Consider the following 22,584-nt stretch of genomic DNA (forward strand, 5'->3'; position numbering starts at 1 on the left):
CCACAGTGCTGCATATGGATCATTTCACAGCAGATTTTTCACAGCTTTGGCACTACGTTCATAACTTTGAGTTTTATACGTTGATAATCACTTGCATAAGCTGCTTGGTGAAGGTTAATGGCACCCAGTGACATCACTGCCGGTCTCATGCCACTAAGCCAATAAAACTCAGAAAGGCAGGAGCAAACAATTACAATTTACCCAGCTCAATCGTAAACCAGTCGTGCGTTCTCTCATTTACATCTTCCCAAAAATACCGTGTGTTAGTCTAATACAGTTTAAAGTAAAGACTGAGGCAGCATCAAACAGAATTGTGGGGAAACAAATTAAAACGTGCCTCTACCTACATTGTGCAAAACTCCAAAAAGTACCTACAGTATACATACAGTTCACTGCAGTTTAAGCAGAGGCAGTTAAACAGCAACTTTTATAAGCTTTTCAAATAGTATTCTAGTTGCTTCATAAAATTCAGATTGAACCACTGATGATAGGTGAAATATGCTGACAATGTCTTTCATACTTTTCTGATGCACATGAGTGTTTCGCATAATACTTGTATATAGATCTGCTGTACGAATTATTACTTGCTGCTAGGAAGGAATATTTCATTTTCTGCCTATTTGAACTTAGCATTTTCGTTGATGTTTGTATTTTAAATTGCTTTCCTGGAGGACGGCAGTCCACATTTAGTCTTTGACGACTTCAACATTAACCTGGACAAGCCTTATGCTACAGACTTCTATTCACTCCTTGCTTCATTTGATCTCAAATGACTTACCACAACAAGCACACACAAATCAGGAAACCAACTTGACTTAATTTACACATGTAATTGTAATGCAGACAACCTTCTGGTAAAACCCCTACATATCTCTGACCATTTCTTCATTATATTTAAACTACAGTTTGCTACCTGTGTGTCTCCACCCCCCATATCGGTTACTTTTAGACGAAACCTTCGCTCTCTTTTCCCCTCCCATCTTTCCTCCGTAGTATCCTCCTCTCTTCCCTCACCAACCCATTTCTAATCTCTGGATGTGAATGCAGCAACTGACACTTTATGCTCTACATAAAACTCTTGTCTAGACAATATTTGTCATCTCTACTCCAGGCCAGCACGGGCTACCCTTTCTAACCCCTGGTTATCAGATGTTCTTCATGAGCACCGGACCAAACTCAGGGCAGCAGAGAGAAAATGGTGCAAATCAAAAGATACATCAGACCTCAGGATGTACAAGTATCAGTCTTTGCTTTCATCTTTCTCTGCTGAAGACCATACTGCAAAATCTTCATACTTCCACAACAAGATCAACAGCACTCCAGACCCAATCCCCTCACACTTCCTCCAAGCAATATCTCCTACACTTTTACAAGCACTCACACACATCATCAACACATCTCTCCTCACATGCACCTTCCACACTGCATTCAAGCAGGCTCAATAATCCCACTGCTTAAAAAACCTACATTAAACACTACTCTTACAAAAAGCTACAGACCTGTCTCTCTCCTTCCATTCATAGCGAAAACCCTTGAAAGAGTTGTTTTCAACCAGATATCATTGTTTCTTTCACAGAACAACAAACTGGATGCTAAACAGTCAGGTCTCAGGAGTGGCCATTCAACGGAGACTGTGCTACTGTCAGTCACAGGAGCCCTGCAGATTGCAAAAAATGATTCCAAATCATCAGTTCTTATTCTGCTGGATCTATCTGCTGTTTTTGACACTGTCAATCATCAGATCCTTCTGTCTGCCCTCTCATCAATGGGCATCACAGGGATTCCACTTCGCTGGTTTGAATCCTATCTTACTGATAGGTCTTTCAGGGAGGCTTGGAGAGGGGAGGTATCCAAACCCAAACTTGTGAATGGGGTTCCTCAGGGATCAGTTCTTGGACCCCTCCTCTTCTCTATATACACAACATCACAGGGTCCCATCATCATTGATTCTCTTACCATTGCTATGTTGATGGCACACAGCTCTATCTTTCATTTCAACTAGATGATCCATCTGTAGCTGCACAGATCTCAGGCTGCCTGGCAGACATCTCCGCATGGATGAAAGAATATCACCTACAGCTCAGCCTGGCAAAGACTCTTGTCTTCCCTGCAACTCCAACTCTACAGTATGATTTCTCCATCCAGCTAGGATTTTCTACAATTTCCCCATCAACTTCGGTCAGAAATCTTGGTGTAACCTTTGATGACCAGCTGACCTTCAAAGACCACATTGCAAAGACCGCTCGATCTTGCAGATTTTGCATTGCACAACATCAGAAAGATCAGGCCCTTTCTAACGGAGCATGCTGCACAACTTCTTGTCCAGGCCCTTGTCATTTCTAGGCTGGACTACTGCAATGGTCTTCTGGCTGGACTTCCATCAAGCACAGTCAAACCTACTAAATACCTACAAAATGACTAAATGAAAGTGGTCAATTCTGTTTTTGGTCTCAATTATTTTGACATTCTCTTCCCATCTAATATACTTAGCAGATCAGATTTACTTAGCAGACACAATTTTTTTTCTACCAATGTTTAAATTAGATACTTTTTTAAATTTACAGCTGTAGATTACTCTTATTTATTTTGGTCGGACAATAGTGTAGGAAATATAAAGCATCAAAACAAACACATGGAGATAAACAATTGAAACTGAAAATTACCAGTTATTTCCCCCCCATTGTCTCTATACAGAATCATTGGGAAAAGTCTTGAGCCTTTTATATCTCCAGCCAAGAGTTTGCCATCAGTATAATGAAGCTTACGGTTTCCATACGGCTTATCTCAAATGGAGGGCATGATTTTGGTATTAAACACAATGCAATTCATTCTGTTCCACAGTAAACAGCTTATGGATTTAGCACAGTATGAGGTCAAGCAATTAAATGACAGGATGTTCAGTTTTTAGAAGACTATTCCTTTAAGAAATTCATATTCAGGAAATGCAAATGAAAGTCCTCCAGTCCTTTGAAAAGGGGAGCTTATATCTACAGATATTAGAAATCACCTTGGCTCCGGATGTTTTGTTTACTTGCATGACTTTAAATCACATTTTTTGTTTGTATGCCTGTGTTTCCCAGGAACCCACATGAAATGTCAGGTTTGTTTTTTTTTAAATGCTGCAGAGATAAATAACAGCTTGTAGTGGTTTCAACTAGAAGTGGCCAAAGGCCTCTGCCTGTTCTATTGTAAATTCATTTGAATTCCAGGCAAATATTTTCCACAAGCCTGTGTGTGTTTGTGTGTGTGTGTGTGTGTAGAAGGACCTGAGGCATCTCCTCAGTAGTATAAAACATAGTCGGGGCATGACTGCCATCCAGATGAGACAGAGACAGCAGGACCCCTCAGAGTACAAAGAGGGATCTTTCTCATGTATAAGGCAGTCTGTCTGAAGAGTGAGCCCAAAACACAGATGATGAGATCTACTATGCAATAGCGGCAATCACTCTTTCACCTGAATTCATGAGGACAAAAGTCATTCTCCACAATTTCAGAGATGTTCATCGGAGCTGAAACCAGTGAAGATCTCCTTCCAAGAATCTTTTGTCTGGGTGCAGGTTTAAAAATGATGTGACCCTAAATATAACTAAAACAATAGAAAACCACTAATATAAAAGTGATGGGTAAATGGGTAGAACGGATGAAATTCAGATATTATAGCACATTATATATTTTGGAAGTAGGCATATTTTGAGCTAGCAAAGTAATTTGTTTGAGAATCAGATCACACTGGTTCTTTATGTATATGATCAAAGTTTAATTGAATTGTACAAGTTGCGTCATCAATTCAGTTATGTAATTTAATAGCATTTTCTTCATTGCTAGTCTGTTCATTAGCATGGTTAGTGCTTCCAGACAGCAGACACTCAATAAGGAATGAAAAAGTCAGAGAAAGAAACACTCCTCCACTGACTTTATTCACTCTTTTCTTCTATTTCATTTACAGACAGACTTGAGCACACAAAAACATTGTTCACTCGACAAAACACCAACATGAAGGGAGTCTTTAACTGGGCTTTACGCATAATTACTGACACAAAAAGAAAAGGATTTTAAAAAAGTGCAGATAATAATAGTCCATCGAATGCTCTGGCCTAATAAAAGTGCTTTTCTCAGGGTCACTGGGTGAAATAAAGCAACAGAAAGTCTGTTGTTAAAACTGTGTTCTGTTCACATTGTCACTTCAGGTGCGATTTACTTGAGCTAGGTAAACCTAACAGTTCTAAAGTGGAGCTTTGTTTACTGGATTTTATTCTTATAAACCTTTAAAAACAGATATACTGTAAATACTAAGTTTGTTAATCAAAGGTATATACATTTGTTGCATCCATCTGTTCACATTATTTCAACATTTTTTATATAATCATGCTTAACACCTGAATATGTGGTGAAAAACTACATTACCTTCATCATTTTCTTCATCATTTTTAATATAATTATGCCATTCGTAATGCTTCATGGTATTGTAGTTCTTTCCTTCACTAAAGCTGTCTTGTACCCATCTCTTTTTTTTTATTGGCTTTCAAATATTTTTTTTGCTTCAAATAAAAGTTTGTAATGTTGTGATTCACCTCATAGCTGGTTGGTTTGGTCCTTGGATTAAAACGCTTTAATGGAGAGGTTTTTTTTTTCTTTATAATTCTTATGAGAAAAAGAAATGGACACTAAAGCACTCTATTGTACATGCATGTATGACTGGAAGGCTTTATTGGCCAATCAGCATCCAGGACTGGATCATATATTATATAGTAAGTAAAAAAATTGTGTCAGTTATTTCACTTAGATTGTGACATCTGGAGTAAATTTAACACATCTATAAATAAGGGCAAAACAGCAAATTTTCCAGCCTGAGCCAACAAGAAAAATTAAGCAGGTTATCAGCATTTTTGATGTTTAAAAATCGAGCCTAATCATTTCACCCAGGTCTAGACCAGAAACCATGAGAAGTGCACAGAAAATGATCTGCATATTTCTCGCATGCCTGAACACTAATTCTGTTTGACGGATTGTGAAAGTCACATCAGCTGCTGTTTTTGAAACAGCCTAAGAAAATTAAACGTTCGCAAAAAAAGAGAGTGTGACAGTCAGAGCAAGACATACAGCCTTTTAGGGTGTGTATGGCTCAAATCAGAAAGGGATGTGCAGGGCAGCTGATTATCTGCGGTTAGTGCCTGGAGCCCTCAAGTGTGCGGTCATCAAGAGATTTTAATCTGTTTTTCCCCATTGGGCCAAGCTGCTAGGACCAAATGGAATCAATTTGTTGACTGCTCCCTGACCTTGAACATAAGTGCAATATAATTACTTGAAAACATCACACACTGCTCTGCAGTCAGTGTTCTTGATGGTCAAACCTCAAAAACAGATTAACAAAATGAGTGCAAGGCACACAAGCCCCTTGTGGACATGAGTCACTCATATAGATGACTGCTGCTCAAAATTACTCTAAATATCTCAAATTAAGGAGAACAGTTTTATGGAACGTACAAAATTTTGACATACTACAACAGTATTGGGCAAATATAATTATGTGGCAGAAACTTACACACAGTACTGGTTGTGATGTCACAAAATTGCCAAGGATATTAAACATGCTCAAATATTTAAAAATGATCTTTTACAGTTTCACTGTGTGTATTTAGAATAGAGGAAGAATAGATGCATAAATTGCAAGACATTTATATAAGAGTGGGGACAGAATGTGTGAGTTGTCTTCATTTTGTTCTGAGGTACGATGAAGTGTCAAGAAATTTCATCTCAGTGAGCTGTATAAGAGTGTGCTTGTTTGTCTCCCTCTTTATTTTTAGGGTCTCTTTCTAAATTAAATCAACAATACACAAATGGTGTAATGCTTTACAAAGAGGCATTTTGAGAGCTAGAAGTGTTTGAGTGGGAGGAATAATACAGAATGAGAATTGTAAAAAAAAAAAAAAATAATAATATTTTTTTCATAAGGCACCATTATGATTCTCATTACTCTTATGCAGAAATTAGAATCATCCTGTCCAAATACATTTTACAAAATAGATTTTAAGGCAATACAAACTATAATATTACCATGCCATTGGAAACACATTTCCAACACATGGAATATATATATTGTGGTGGGAGGAGCAAACGACAGACACAGTGGGCGTGGCGTCAGGCCTCGAAGAGGCTTTTGTTAACAGAAAATAAAGTAAAACATGGGATAAAAGTGGCCAAATGGGAAAAGTGTCCAAAACAAACAGAGGATCTGGTGTCCTCTTCGTGCTGCGTGGTTCGTGTGGGTCGGGCAGTGTTCATGGAGGAAGGGTCCAGATAAGGGGCGGTGGCCGCACATGGTCCCCTCTCCGGGCCGGGCTGCGAGGGGCGGCGGCTTCTTCTAGCTGCTGCATCCTTCTCGTTGGCCATGGCACTTGCAGGGGATAGACGGCCCAGCATCCTGGCACGAAGACCGTGTAAGGTGCGGTTTTCGTCCGGACCGCGGGTCCGGCAGCACAAGTCCTGGTGGCGCGGGAGTCCCTCAACGCACACTTCCTGGACCCCCGAGGACACCAGTGTGTTAAGAGGCTCGTTGGGCTTGTAAACAGCGGTGGTGATGAGGCTCCATTTCCATCATGTGTGCCCCATCACACGCCGCCAGCCCTGGCTCATCCAGCGCCCCTCCTCTCTCACACACCCACACCCAGGAGCCTGGTCAGGGATGGCAATTTAGGATGGGGTGCCGATGATAATCAGGGAGGAGGCAGCAGATTCATCACATTATGTGTAACATGGAGTCAGAGACATTCAGATCCATATAAAGTGGTTTATTATCAGAATGGTCAAACAGGCAATGATCAAAGGACAGCGTCAGGTATGTCAAGGGATATCCAAAAACAGAAACAAGCGGAGGTCGGGGCAGGCAGCAGAGAATCACAGTCGGTATAAACAATCCAAACTCAAACACGGAAGGAACAAACACTAGGAAAACCGCTCTGCAATGCCAGACAGAACTAAACAAGACTTCGCACTATTAGAGAGTCCAAACACAGTTTATATAGGGGAGTGGTAATGGGGAACACCTGGTGGTGGTTATTAGCCCTAAGCATGGGATTATGGCAAATGGGAAAGGTAAAAAAAATGGGAAAGAGTTGGGAAAGGAAATACAAGAATGTCAGAGTCCAATACATTGTATTGTGTGTATGTGTGTATGTGTGTGTGTGTATATATATATATATATATATATATATATATATATATATATTTTTTTTTTTTTTTTTCAGTTTTTGGATATCCCTTGACATACCTGGCGCTATCCTTTGATCATTGCCTCTTTGATCACTCTGATAATAAACCACTGCATATGGATCTGAATGTCTCTGACTCCATGTTACACATTATGTGACGTTTTTTTTTTTTTTTTGCATTAATTAAAATTTGTTGGAAATGTTTTCTGTTGTTATGTTATATGACAATGCTACAACTATTAAAAATAGGTTTCATTTTCTCTATGCAAGATATAATTTGTGGTGAGGGTGAAATATGACATGTTTCAACAGAGAATCAAACTCGAATCATTTGCTTCAGTTCAAGGAATTGTTCAAGCATTATTCAAATTCAATTTTCTAAAAATCTTGAACCATTATAATGTTATAGTTAATGTTCTTAATAGACATTAGTATGAAGTGCAATCAAGCAAATGAGTGTGTGTGCAGAGAGTCTGAAGCAGGTGTAAAGCTTGACATCAGCGCCTGCTCTGTCACGAGCTCATCTAATCGCAGACGTTCAGTCCATGTTTTACACGTTGCCAGGGAACAACAACGCAGTTTTAAGTCGGTAAATACTCGGCACAATTCTCTAATTTTTCTCCAACGACTTCAAAAGACGCAGAGACACAAAAAGTCGTCTCGAACGGCAGACGATTTAGAAACCGTTAAACATGCGACGAAAACATTTCTTTGTAAACGACAGATAGAGTTAAGCAGCGGGGAAGAGCCGGTGAGTATTTCCATCCAGTCAGTCAGGAATCACCGACTCTCTTCAGGGGAAGCGCGCGTCCGAGCGCGGGAGACGCACAGAGCGCGTGAGCTGGACACATTCGCGTCTGACAGATCCGAGGCAACACACTCACAAAGGTAAACGTCTCTTTTCTGAGTAAATAATCTAATACTCTTAGATGTGTATCTGAACGCGGCTTAACACATAATTTACTAACAAATATCGTACTGAATTCAGAAAGAGCACAGGGAAGTCTTCTCTTGCTCTATTTTGTATTAACGGTTGACATTAACGGTTAATTTAACGTTGTCTTCTGCTCACAAGGATAACGTCAGGTTAATGATCTGAAATGGCAGTAAATTAATAAAAGTCTATGTGAAGCTGTGCGTCAAACTCAATTGTCTAAACATTGAGTTTAGTTTCTCTTCAAGTTATTGACAGTTTGCGTCTGGACAAATGTATAGATGAATAGATGAACACTGGTTCGTTTTTGTGGTCATAACTTATGCTTATTTTTAACATTTAAGTGCATTTTTAAATGACCTTATAAAAGAATGTTACTTTTTTCTATTGCAGACTGAAGAAATTCAACGTATTCTCTAAATAGATTGAAATTTCCTGCCTTACTAATATAATAACAAACAGATGTAGAGTTCTGCAGAGATAAACAAACCCTTACCTGACTAAAATATAAACTAAATAAACTAAAATAAAATTTAAATCATTTCTAAATACATGCTGAGTGATGTGTTAAGCAAACAGAATAAAGAGAAGGTGCTATAAAAAGAAGCAAAAAAATAATAATGTGCTGATTTACAAACAACATGTTTTTTTATGTTGATCATCAGACAGACCTCTCATTCCCATCAAGAAGATAAAGGTTTTTCAATCAGAATGTAAATGATTTTCATTTCTATGTTAGGCTGCACAGTTGACTGCAGGGATATAACACAAGTCTAGAAACAAGTGCTATATTCCTGGAGAATCCTCTTGGCGCAAAGACAGTTTTCCAAAGATTCTACATGACATGAACTCTCAAGCATTTCAGATTGGATGATTAATTTAAACAAGCAGTGCCATATGCTGTTTGTTTCGCTGTTATTTGTAGAATCCTGATGGAAATTAGTAATATATTAGGAGAGAATGCTATCAAAATGATTGATCACAGTTTAACTTTAAACTTTACAGAATTAAAAGGAATATTCTGGGTTTAGCACGAGTTAAGCACAATTGATAAAATATATGGCACAATATTGGTTACCTTATATAAAAAAAAAAATATTATTTAAAAAACTGCAAAGGTTTACAGTGACACACTTAAAATGGAAGCGATTTGAGCCCATTTCTGGGAGATTTAAAACAGCAATATGATGTTTATAATGTTACAAACGCAATTGTTCTGTTACAACTTTAAATAGTAATTTTTACAGTCATTTTGGGGTTTGATGATTATAGTGTTGTCATGACAAATAAGCTGTAAAATTTTTATAGTTTTTTTAATAAAATTGTTAAACAGAAAACATTTATAAGTGATTTATACACTGAAATCATGTTAAAATACATCTTGTGGCTATACTATTGCAACAACTAGTATTAACATTTAATTTAAATTTAATTTAACATTAACGTTAGGGTTAACATTTACAGTATGTAATTCACGTACAGTATAAGTGCCTCGCTGTAACATAGATTAGAGATTGTAACATAGATTCCTAAGTAGAAAATGTTTTTTTTTTTTCGGGTAATCAAATACAGATAGTATCAGATTTGAGATCATTTCAGTTGCAAAGCATACGCAATTTTTTTTAAATCTGTAACATTTACGGTAAAATACCGGCAGCTGTGGTCGCCAAATTTTACCCGCAAAAGATACATTTCAACATTTAGGTTTTACTGAAATGTCTTAAATTCACAGTAAAAAAAGTATTCCATTAACTGATATAATGTTAATATACCAACCTATTGAAATACTAATATCTATTATGTACCATTCAAATACACTGACAACCACCAAAAACAGGTGGTGATGAGAAAATCACATGATGGAAGCTCATCACAAACAGGAGGGAAATACTGATATACAGTATAGGTGCACAGTGTCATTCACACAAACACTAAACACCTTCATGCTAAAACATAATACCGAAATAATGCAATAAACATTAATTTAACAACATTAGGTGTTAGATAAAACCTTAATGTACATAACTGATAAGAAAAAAAGAAAAAATTTTAAACGAAAAACCATCAAATGTGAAGTGTCATGCAAGGAATTCTGCATGTCAATTAATATTTTTTGACTTGTACTTTTTCACTTCCAAAAACCATCATTTTTAAAGTATTTTACTGTAAAAATGTTAACATTAGATGTACACAGTTATTCACCGTTTACAGTATAGAAACTTAATGTTAACCAATGAACAGGTTTTTACTGTAGCATTTTACAGTTTTTTACTGTAACATGATAATTTTTTACAGTGTAGGCTACTAATACTCTGACAAAACAGATGATTTCCTCCGACACATTACTTCATAACTGACGAATCTCGACATCTTCTCGCTGTCAGCAATATGAATGATCTCTATGATCTGTGACATGAAGTTCAGCTCTCCCCTCCCACGGGCAGAAATTTCTTCCAACCCATCACTCTGATGGACAGACAACTCACATCCCATAAACCTCTAGGCACAAACAAACAACAAAACACAGACAATTCAGAGATTCCTTCTGTAGATGTTTTCATACCTCATACCTACTAGCAGGTTCTCTTCATTTTTCTGGTTGTTTCCGAACGTTTAATAAATCAAAAGGGAAAATGATCATTAGACTCGATTCATCAACTAATAAGCAATTGATCACAAACAGCTCATTAGCCCCAGAGGGCTGAAGCCTCTTCTGGGTCACAACAAGCCTTATCAGCATCTTCTGCTGAGAACGGAGAAATACGACAAGTGATTCACTATTGTTTTATATTAAGTGTTCAGATCTGAATGAAGGGCATTAATCTAAAGAAGAACGTTTTTATTTGATTGTCTGATCTTGACATACTTTTCTATTTATTTCAGGTCCTGTGAACTCTTGATGCTGTCGAGACCAAGAGCTAAAGGATGAAGATCAGAGAATATATAATCTTGTATTTATTTGTCCTGTATACGTAAAAGGATCTTGTTTGACATCCATCCGGATGGTTTGAACCAGGATGGCCAAGCCGTTCTACAGACTTCAGCACTTTTTAAGGCGGGCTCAGCTGCTTCTGTTTTTTCTGGGTGTGGCTTACATCATGGCAGGAAGTGTGTTACTGCTTCAGCGCTCCATTGTGGTAACATTTCAGAAAGAAACCGATACCGCGCCGCTACTTTCACTACCAGCGCCACCTAGATCCATGGAGGTACCTGCTACCAGGTGGTTGTACAGGAGGACTGTCATCAAAGAGATGGACAACCAACCTCTTGATCAGACAGAAAACAGAAAGGACCGGAAGCGCCTCAGATCTCGTAATCTAGAGATCAGGCATCTGAGACGTCACTGGTTCCATGGTTATGCTGAACAGAAAAGCTCTTCTGAACACAGTCTGTCACATAAGAAAGACAGACGTAAAGGTAATGGTTTATAAAATAACCATCTTAAACTGGAGATTTTTTTTAAAACGTATTATTCTAAACGTTTTATATTTATTAAAAAAATCTTTCTCAAGGGACCTACATCGGATGTTTTATAAACAATGAAACGGAGCATGCACTCAGTGGGACCGTTCTTTATGATTTCCGCAAAATGACCAGCGCCTTGTGTCAGGACACCTGCTCTGAGAGGTAACGTCTTAGAGAAAGTACCCAGAGTAAATGAAAGGAACCCTGTTCTTTTTGAAGAATGTGTTCAGTGTTTATCAACAGAAGCAGGTGGCAGAATTTGAGCCGGCTGACCTGGAATTCATCCAGAGAGTCACAGTCAGCATTAGAAAGGGTGTTAAAAACATGTAAATGCTAAAGCCATTTCAAATACAGAAATTCCATTCTAAAATAATCAACTTGGAATATTCAAAGTCAGAAAAAATGTAATCACTGCTCAAAACATGCTTCCTTCAGGAAATGCCAACAGGTACTTTGTGATGCTTTTCTCCACCTCATTCTTCAACGCAGAAGTATTTCTGACCAGATAAGACTGGTAAAGCAGGATAAAATAGAAAAGAATACAATAAAATAGCATATTCATGTGCATGTCTATGTGAATTCCCTCAATAGTTCACACAAATCAAATGTGATCATTTACTCACGCTTAGTTGCCCCAAACCTGTATTCTTTCTTCTGCTGAACACAAAAACAGACATTTTGAAGAATGTGGGTAACTGAACAGTTGATGATTCACTTTGACTTCTGTAGTAAGTAGAAAAAAATACTATGGCAGGCAAAGGGGACCATCAGCTGTTCAGTTACCCACATTCTTTCAAATATCTTCTTTGTGTTTATCAGAAAGACAGAAACTCATACAGGTTTGGAACAACTTGAGGGTGAGCAAATTACAATTATTATAATTGTTTTTTTTTAAGTGAACAATCCCTCTTTGCAGTGGGTTCCGGTATGCTGGGCTGGAGTATGGAGCAGAGTGCCATTGTGGAAATCGGGTCTGTGCCCAGCGGGCTCGGGGTGAGGACTGTAATCTGGATTGCCGTGGAGAGAAGGGATCCCCCTGTGGAGGGGTGGGACGCATGTCTGTTTACAGAGTTGAGGATCGACTTCCAGGACAGAGAAGATGTTAGTAACATCAAAACAGAACAAGATTGCAATTCTGCATGAATGGGCCACACACATATGACATGCTTAATTATTATGATTATTTTTTTTGTAAATAATGAAGAGAAGAACTCATTTAAAGGACAGAACCCATGACCAAAATAGACCTGGATAGAGTATGATTCGATGAGCTCACCTGAGGCTTTGTGTAAGACGACATCTGTTTTCTGTTCAATGTTTCTTAGACAGAGCTGTTCACTACCACGGCTGTTACAAGAAGCCAAAGAACTCTACTGATAACTTCCTGATCCAGACCTCGGAGCCAACACACACACCTCAGCAGTGTATAGAGACCTGTACAGATCAGGTTCAATTCACAAATGCTTGTATCCATCCATAAAAGCGTGTTTTCTTTAGGGTGTCATTAGACTACAAAAACATAATATGTTTTACGAATAATACTACTAATACTACTTCTGCTACTACTTACACAGTGCCAACCACTAATAATGGCACCCTTGGTAAATATTAGCAAAGGTGAGAGTGAAAATAAATGGTTTATCTTTTTGATCTTGCATTCAAAAAAATTCTCAAAATTGTATTCCTGTTTATACCAAACATAAACAGTGGGTGGGTTTGGTGGGTTTTGCTGGGGTTTTTTTGATCTGACCATAGAAGCCAGTCCCATTCAAAGTTCTAATCATTTCTGACAACTGAATATGCTAGAGTTTGTTTTTGGATTAGTGAAAACTTCCTGAACAACTGTTGTGTTGATGTGTTGATGTAGGGTCTGTTTGTTTTTTATTTTTAGGCTTTCTGACCCCAAGACTCTACTAATCTCTGCAATTCTCCAGCTGTGTCTTTGGCCATTCAAAGTCTCCTCCCCACCGTGCATTAAGACAATATAACCAAACCTCTTCTTCCACAGACTTGTAATATCTTTAGTTGATTGGAGCTTCCTAATTATTGCTCTGATGGCGGAAATGGGGATTTTAAATGCTTTAGCTATTTTCTTACAGCCACTTTCTATTTTGTGAGGCTCAACAATCTTGTTCTGCACATCAGAACTATTTTCATTGGTTTTACTCTTTGTGATGGATGATTAAGGGAATCTGGCCTTTGTGTCCTATTTATAATCCTGTGGAAAAGAAAGTCATGGCTGGAGAATTTCATGCTCGTAGTCACCCACACCATATATATAAAAAAAATTAAGTATGAATGGGAATATACTTTATATTTTACTCATGAAAATTTCTAGGGGTGCCAATAATTGTGGCCAATATGCATTAGAGAAAAACATTGATTTCATAATGTGAGTTTTCACCCCATTTTAAATTGTTTTAGTTCAATGATAGGATCTTTTGATAGAAAGATCAAAAAGAAACAATGCAGATTTATTTTCACAGCCACCTTTGCTCATATTTACTAAGGGTGCCAATATTAATGGTCAGCACTGTAAGAATATATTAATAATAATAATAATGATAATTTAATTCCTTTATCTGACACCTTTAAATTCTGTGTGACCTTATCAGGACCTGCCATTGGCCATTTTGAGAGGGCACGACTGTTTCTGCAGCCATGTCTCGTTTCTCTTCACAGTCCAGATGAGTGAACAGGAATACATGTGTGAGGGGGGCAACCAGACAAATCACACCTCTCCTTATGACCTTGACTACTACTGGGTGTACAGTACTCCTGTGCTAGGTAACCTACAACATGTTACTCAAACTTTATGTCTCTTTAAGAACTAATGCTGCAACAGAAAACATCTGTTCTATCAGATGCAATGTGCAAAGAAAGGAGATTTCTGCCCCAGAAGTCCAGCACTCTCGTGGCCCTGTCCAGCTTTCCAGGGGCAGGAAACACCTGGTTACGTCACCTGATTGAACTCGCCACTGGATTCTACACTGGCAGCTATTACTTCGATGGATCTCTGTACAACAAAGGTGAAAGTCAACTAATAACAGTTAAAAACACAATTTTAGACATTGCCCATAAGAAAGGCAATCAACAATGACATCTCTTTAACCTCTCCAATGGAGACTCAGCTCAGATTTTTCTGAATGGAGATTCAATCTCACGTCTCTGCAGGTTTTAAAGGAGAGAAGGATTACTGGCAGAGCGGGAGAGTCATCTGTGTCAAGACTCATGAAAGCGGCCAGCGAGAGATCGAAATGTTCGACTCAGCCGTCCTGCTGATGCGAAACCCCTATCGCTCTCTAATGGCAGAGTTCAACCGCAAGTGTGCTGGACACCTGGGATATGCGTCAGATGTTCACTGGAGGAGCAAAGGTGCTAATGATAGAAACTGCATTTATTTCATCCTTACAGTATATTCAAACATTTTAAAGCAATGGGTCTCATCCAGGGGGGCTTCAGCAAACTGACTTAAAATAATTTACAAAAGCAAAATAAAACATTAAAAATCAAGATACTAATTATTTCTCCTCCTCCACACCTGTTTTTATTTTCCGTATTTTTCGGACTATAAAGTCGCACCTGAGTATAAGTTGCATCAGTCCAAAAATACATCATGATGAGGAAAAAAACATATAAGTCGCATTTATTTAGAATCAAAAACCAAGAGAAAACATTACCGTCTCCAGCCACCAGAGGGCGCTCTATGCTGCTCAGTGTAGACTACAAGAGCACTGAGCAGCATAGAGCGCCATCTCGTGGCTGGAGACGGTAATGTTTTCTCTTGGTTCATTTGTCTTAGTTCATTTCTCTTGGTTCATGTCAAATTAATTTTGATAAGTCGCACCTGACTATAAGTCGCAGGACCAGCCAAACTATGAAAAAAAGTGTGACTTATAGTCCGGAAAATACGGTATCTATTATATTTATTTTTAAATCGCAATTGCATTTTTTAATCATAAAATTCCCTATTTGTTCCATCCCCAATCCATGCAGTCCTAGATTTAAGCTTGTGGGAGATGCTAGTTTAGATCTAATAATTATGCTTTTTTTCCCCTTCACAGAGTGGTCAGAGTTTGTGGACAGCTATTCATCCTGGTGGGTGTCTCACGCTCTGGCCTGGTTGCGGTTTGCCCACCACCTGCTGGTGGTACACTTTGAAAATCTACAGAAAGATCTAGTCCCTCAGTTAAAGACCATCAGCGCTTTTCTGAACACCAGCATTTCTGAGGAAAGACTACTGTGCACAGAGAGCAACAGAGATGGCCATTTTAAACGCTCTGGATCCCGCAGCCTGACATTTGACCCCTTCACCCCTGAGATGAGAGCTCGTATAGACAAATACATCCGTACAGTAGATAAAGCCCTCAGAGACAGAAACCTCAGCGGCCTGCCACAGGAGTACATGCCCAGGTGAGGATTTGGGAACGCAGCTGCTGTTGGACACAAACACAAAGTGCCTGAGTAAAAAAAACGGAGTTCTTGCTGTCTGTTTGTCTGTTGTTTTATTTGTGCTCTGTGTTTGATGTTGCGTTGTCACCAGATTTGATAGCATTGTTGAGACTGTGTCTAGTTAGTATGTTTTATCATTAAACTGATCAGCTCTCATAGCATCAGTTTCACTTTCAAAAGTAATATTAACCTTAAGCAGATTACACTATCCTTGGCATGACAGCTGCTTTTATACTTAAAATCCCAAGTGTATTTATTTGAAAACTGTGTTTCTGATGCGCGTTCGGAATCTCAAGGTCACAACATCTTCAATGAACACAGATGCATTCATTCCATCAGGGAAAGATGTTCCCTTGTGAACAATGACAAGACGAGATCTTGCTCTTGTGTGAGGAACAGTTTGTGTACTTCGGTCATTTTATTACTACAATGTACCAAAACCATGAATTTTGAAAGGTTACAGCACTGGCATGAGCTTATTTTAGAGAAACTCGAATAGACAGATAAGATGAGCAAGGAAGAGCAATCTTCCTGAGTGTAATAGGTAAGTGCTGGGTATTTATTTGCACACAAAACCAAATGTTTTTTATTTTTAGCAGGGGGTTGACTGGATAAATGTATCTGCTGATGCACTATTTTCTTCTTTCTCTATAGTGGCACTTAGGAAGCCATAAATCTTTCATTTTGACAGCTCCTAAAGAGTGGTAGTGTGCTGTGATTTTTCAGAGTTTTTAGATTTAATTAGTTAGCACATTAGTCCCTTAGATTTGAGTGATTAACCAATTATAATTTGTGCTTAATGTCACTGCAGCCTGAAAGAAATACGCAGTGTCTGCAGAATTATTCTGTGCATGACAGGTTTTCTCACATCACAGGGTGTCACCACTAGCTGCATTTACAGGGGAGGCCTAAAAATCTGTTCACAGAGGACCAGCATGCTCCTGTGTTGATCTGAGCTATTACAAAGTGTTTATCTCTGAATACATGCCAGATAATCATATTTGATCTCAATGTTGCAAACTTGGCATCTTGATTTAGCTACATGCAAGTGTAATAATCCATTAGAGAGAATAATTAGTGCGATTATTATTCAGAAGTTTCAAATCTTTATGAAAAGCTGTGCATATAAAAATTTTACTCACGGTTTTTGAAAACCAAAATCACAAAATGATTTATTACATTTGCATCAGATTTAATAACAGATGAAAAAGCTGCCCTAACAAATGGCACAGGGGAACCAATGGATCTTATTTTAGCTTCTGGATATGTCATACAGAGAAAAACAACTCCACGAAAAGGATATTAAATGTGCAGAATGAACCTGAAGTTCACTGATTTGAATTTGTTTTTGTTTTTTCTCTCTATTAGCAGTTCAACAGTTCAATACACAAGAGAACAGCAGTCATTTAAACTCTTGGAGAAAATACAGCTTTCATACACAGAAGCACTTCAAAATTAATATTATTCAATATAATTAAAAAGCTTGATCAATCGGTAAAGATTATTATTATCAGCCTTTCTATCTATCTATCTATCTATCTTAATCATTTCAATAATTACTTACATTATTTCAAAATTATATTATATCATAATCTAATCTAATGTAATGTATTTATATATTTGTGATTTAACTTTCTACCAAAAACAAATAAAACAGAGTATAAGTCAATGTAAAATGTACAAAGCTACTTTAAAAGGCTTTCAGTGGAATAAGGTGCCTTGGATATTAAAGTTGCATATGAAAAACTAAATTTACACTGGAGCTTTTTATGGTTTTCAGTGCAAGCAAATTAATTCAGAGAATTCTGCCATTAAAATATGAACATGTTCCTGGTCTTTCTCCTGCGGGGTGCTTCTAAGAATCTGAGAGGCTGACTGAACTTTGGCATACAGCTGCTCTGTTTGGTCTCTGCCAAACACATCCAAGACACACTAACACAACAGTCCATCAATGTGTTAAATATAGTGTGACGGTAAACCTGCTGGAACAATCCATCACCATGTGACACAATTCACTGATTTGATAATGTCCTGCTGGAATTTCCCCTTGCAGAGCACCAGTAGGGTCCAGGACTACAGAAACAATCTGTGAAGTTTGAATTACATGTTTTAAGCAAAGGAGCAAAAGATGTACATAGAAATAATCGTGAAAAAAAAAAATGCAAAAATGGAGAATGTGCAAAAATAGCACAGAAACGTAGATTGTTACAAGGCAGCAACACAAATTAATATCAGTAATATTGCTAACTGCTAATGTTCTAGAACAGTGTTTATCCAATGAACTTATAAAATATGGAATTAAAATATAATGATAAAAATATTTTTATTGCAAAATATATATTTATATATTTTTTTATTTCATGGTATTTAATAAGATAATAATTTTACAAATATATAAAATAGTAACATCTAATAAATATTTTAAATATAATAATATAATAACAATCTGAAAAATAACAGGATGTCATGTTTGCTAAAATATTCTCTTCTAAGTCAGCGATATTACCGTATATTAATATTTTTCTTAGATCACATTTTGTTCATTCACACCCTATATTTCTTGACATACTGTTGTAGAAGTTTGGCCAACATACTTTAATATACGGTAAAATCACTGATAATAATATTGACTTTTTTTTAAAAAACAATAGAAGCAAAAGTCATTTGGTTGTTGGAAATGGAGATACATGTGAATAGTAAGCATATGAAATATTAAGATGATTTAGATGCTTTGAGTGTCTCTTAGTCAAAAGCAGCTCTCGGTTCATCCCTCGGTCCTTCAGTCTCCCATCCTGCCAGAATCAATCAGTCCTAATATGAATAATAAAGTACAAGCCCCTTTTAGTCTAATATAGTCTCCTCAGACAGAAGCAAAGAACAAATCTGTCCAAACAGCACATCAGTCATAAATCTAGCCTGAAACTGGCAGCGTTCAGAACACACACAGTGTTTGAATGGCTGAACATTACCAAGAGCTGTTTAGAGAGGTAGAGGAGGGGAACGAAGAGACAGTGAGAACTGACACTCATTGACACAAGACTATGACACTTTATACTGAGTAAGGCTTATAAACCTCTGAGGACTGTGATGAAAGCCTGAAAGAGGCTACGCTTGAAGTCACCTTGATCAAGGGCACTAGATGACATGAGTGAGTCTTCATTAAGATTCCCGTCAGCTCAAAGGTTGTTTTTTTTTTTCTGCTCTCAGCTAGACTGTCCTCTAAACCATATCGGTTTTCATTCACTTTAAATGCTGCAAATATATTTGCCAACTAACAATAATAATTATAATGAAATACATCAATGCAAAAAATACATACTTTGTTTATTTTATCAAATGTAGAAATGTTAATAATTATAGAAAATATTTTGGAGCTAATTTCATATTTGAATTAAACACAACTATATAATTGATAAAATAATAAATTATACCAATACTGTGATATGTCTCTTAATTTTTCATTGTATTCCGATCATACGTCTCATATTCTCAAACATGCTCTTTACTAACACTTGTCTCCTTGGTAACCAAGTATACTAGGCTAATATTTAGGGAAATTATGCCGCAACTGACAATCACAATTTGTCATATTTCAAAGCAATAAATACTGAAATGGCTTGTTTATTGAACTCTTGGTTTAGATCATTGTGTCATATTTATCTCTGTTGCCTCAGTCTATGCTTTTTGTGCTCGATATGAATGGAACCTCTATACAGTACAGACCAAAACATGACTATGAAGATTGTAGAGTCACACTGAAGTCATCAAGGGCTATTTGAGCAAGAAGGAGAGTGATGGGGTGCTGCGCCAGATGACCTGGCCTCCACAGTCACCGGACCTGAACCCAATCCAGATGGTTTAGGGGTGAGCTGGACCACAGACAGAAGGTAAAAGAGCCAACAAGTGCTAAGCATCTCTCGGGAAACTCCTTCAAGACTGTTGGAAGACCATTTCAGGTGACTACCTCTTGAAGCTCATCAAGAGAATGTCAAGAGTGTGCAAAGCAGTAATCAAAGCAAAAGGTGGCTACTTTGAAGAACCTAGAATATGACATATTTTCAGTTGTTTCACACTTTTTTGTTATGTATATAATTCCATATATAATTCCACATGTGATAATTCATAGTTCTGATGCCTTCAGTGTGAATCTACAATTTTCATAAAAAAAATAAAATAAAGAAAACTCTTTGAATGAGAAGGTGTGTCCAAACTTTTGGTCTGTACTGTACACACACACAAACACACACACACACACACATATATATATATATATATATATATATATATTCTTTTTTTAATTTTTTTTTTTTGAAGAGAGGGGTACTGTTATTGTTTTAACTGATTGAACTAAAATACTGGTGTAAAATGGAAACACCATCAAAAATAATAATGGATTTTGTTTGTGTTTGTTTGTTTCACTCGAGCAAGTAAATAATACAGTATTTCAGAAAACAGATCAGATCTTATCAGAGGAAAGCCTGTGGGACGAGCTGCAGCCTCGGAGACAATGCAGCAAGTGAGGCGTGAGATTCATCCAATCCATATTCATGAATACAGATTTATTTATTTACAAACATAAAACAAACAGATGGTGTGCCACTGAAGTGTGGTCGGTCTTAGCAAAAATGCAACAGTATGTATAGAATAATCTTATATAAGAGATGGATGATGAAAAATACTACTATTATTATGGTTTTCACTTGTAAATAGCTATAAGAAAAACTGGATTTATTTTTAAATAAGCATGATTAAAAACCTCTTTAAAAAAAAGGTATATTTGAAGAAACTTCCTCTAGTTTTATGTGGCTCATAGTTTCATATTGGCTTACATCCATTTCACGCACCGAGAGACAAGTTTTTTGGTCCACTAAGGTCCTCTGCAAAGATCAAATGTGCCAAACGCATCTCAGATGAGAGCAAATGCAATACAGCTCAGAGTCATTATTAACTTTTAGTCACAATGACTATTAAAGAGATAGAGAGAGAGAGAGAGAGAGAGAGAGAGAGGTCATGTATTAATTATACTGCTCCAGTCACTCTGACAGTAGTCATTTTACAACAAGAGAGAATCCATCAATATTGTTGCTTTTTATCAGGTCCCCTGTAATAATGTTATTGATGTCTGGAATATTGGCGAAGTAAACAGTCCAGGAATAGAGCGTTATGATTCTCAAAGGCTTGGGATTTAGGCTGCATAAAATACAATTTTGTAACTAGAAATCCAAAAATCCACGTCTCAGATGTCTCACGCACAATCTTTGGGTGCAGGTATCTCTGGAAGCATATAGATACTGTAGAAGGAAATGAATATTCCTCTAATCTGCAGAAGATGTGAAGGGAAGAAATGGTTGGAGACACATGAACAAAAAAGCCACCTACGAACCAGCAGAAGATTAAAGCAATTCCTCTCGGCTCTCATAAAAGGATCAAGGGATTCTTAGCATCCCAAACATGGCTAGAAGATCTTGACACTGAGAAAGATTGAGCGAGCTAAGAGTCTAAGCTATTAGAAATGAACAAAATTACTGTTTAAAGGGATAGCTTAACCAAAAATATAAATCCTATCATCATTTATTCACCCTTCATGGTGTCCCGAACCTGTATGGCTTTCTTTCTTGAGTGGAACGGAAGAATGTGAAACTGATAGTCTGTGAAAATACAGTACATACAATCACGAGTTTAACACTGAGGTTCACTCATCTTCACTCGGAGCTAGAAACGCAGATATATGATAAAAATACATCAGGTCCAAACTTTCACTAGCTTGACAAATCCCATATTCAGTTTTGAAAAGTTCAGGAGCGATGGAAAGGTGAACAGCAGACACCAGATTAGATGCTACACAAACTCTCAGAGCAAAGCATCCTAAAATCCCAACACAGGGACCACACAGTCATTAAAAGCAAGAAACAGAAGGGTTTAAATGACAAAATTGGGGAAAAAATAAAAAGAACATCTGTCAGCTTGTGTAATTTGGACCAAAGCATGTGTCTCGCCTGCAACTACGAGAGCTCAGTGGCGCTTCAGTCATGTCAAGCTGCCTGCTCTGTTCTTCTGTCAGAAAGCACCACAACGGCTGTTTGATCACCATGACAACGCTCACGGAAGCTGGGAAGCGTGCATGCAGCCCACTGCCGAAGACAGCCGTCACAGGAAGGGAAGCCTGTATTGACAGTCTTCTCATTAGAAAACACACCCTGCTGATGATACGACTGAGATTTTTGAGAAGATTTCTAAATGAAACCTCTCTCTCTCTTCTCTGTTGTTTTGATGGCAAGTGAAAGACAGGCCATTCTAAAGTCAGATTAGGAAGCACAGTCGCTCATGAAAGACTGATCCATACAGGTTATCAACTCTTTCTACCTGTTTACATTTCAAAGACGTGTTTACTTATGAGAAAGGCTACAAAACGGTGCACAGATCCATCCGAAAATCTGTTTCTTTCATAGAGGAGAAGAAAATAAAGCAGAATACTTCTAGATGACAATGCATGTGTGCTGGGACAGAGGAGAAAATAAAACTAAA

The 22,584-nt window shown here is 37.5% G+C and overlaps 1 protein-coding gene across 1 annotated transcript; it reads left to right on the top strand.

Moving 5' to 3' along the window:
• Positions 1-7,743: 7,743 nt before the first annotated feature.
• On the top strand, positions 7,744-17,446 carry LOC113054495 (WSC domain-containing protein 1-like). The gene is made up of 9 exons (XM_026220083.1): positions 7,744-8,096; positions 11,026-11,559; positions 11,655-11,769; positions 12,524-12,708; positions 12,933-13,054; positions 14,223-14,394; positions 14,472-14,636; positions 14,782-14,982; positions 15,672-17,446. The coding sequence occupies exons 2-9, from the start codon at positions 11,160-11,162 to the stop codon at positions 16,022-16,024; spliced, it is 1,713 nt and encodes a 570-aa protein (XP_026075868.1). The 5' UTR covers positions 7,744-8,096; positions 11,026-11,159; the 3' UTR covers positions 16,025-17,446.
• The last annotated feature ends 5,138 nt before the right edge of the window (positions 17,447-22,584 follow it).

This window comes from Carassius auratus, chromosome 35 (assembly GCF_003368295.1).
Source record: "Carassius auratus strain Wakin chromosome 35, ASM336829v1, whole genome shotgun sequence".
In the NCBI taxonomy this organism is placed as follows: Eukaryota; Metazoa; Chordata; class Actinopteri; order Cypriniformes; family Cyprinidae; genus Carassius; species Carassius auratus.

Bases quoted from the DNA above. Each gene is read 5' to 3' on its own strand.
- LOC113054495 (XM_026220083.1), top strand. From the start codon at position 11,160: ATGGCCAAGCCGTTCTACAGACTTCAGCACTTTTTAAGGCGGGCTCAG. The intron at 11,560-11,654 runs GTAATGGTTTAT...ATCTTTCTCAAG, and splicing joins TAAGAAAGACAGACGTAAAG to GGACCTACATCGGATGTTTT. The intron at 11,770-12,523 runs GTAACGTCTTAG...CCCTCTTTGCAG, and splicing joins CAGGACACCTGCTCTGAGAG to TGGGTTCCGGTATGCTGGGC.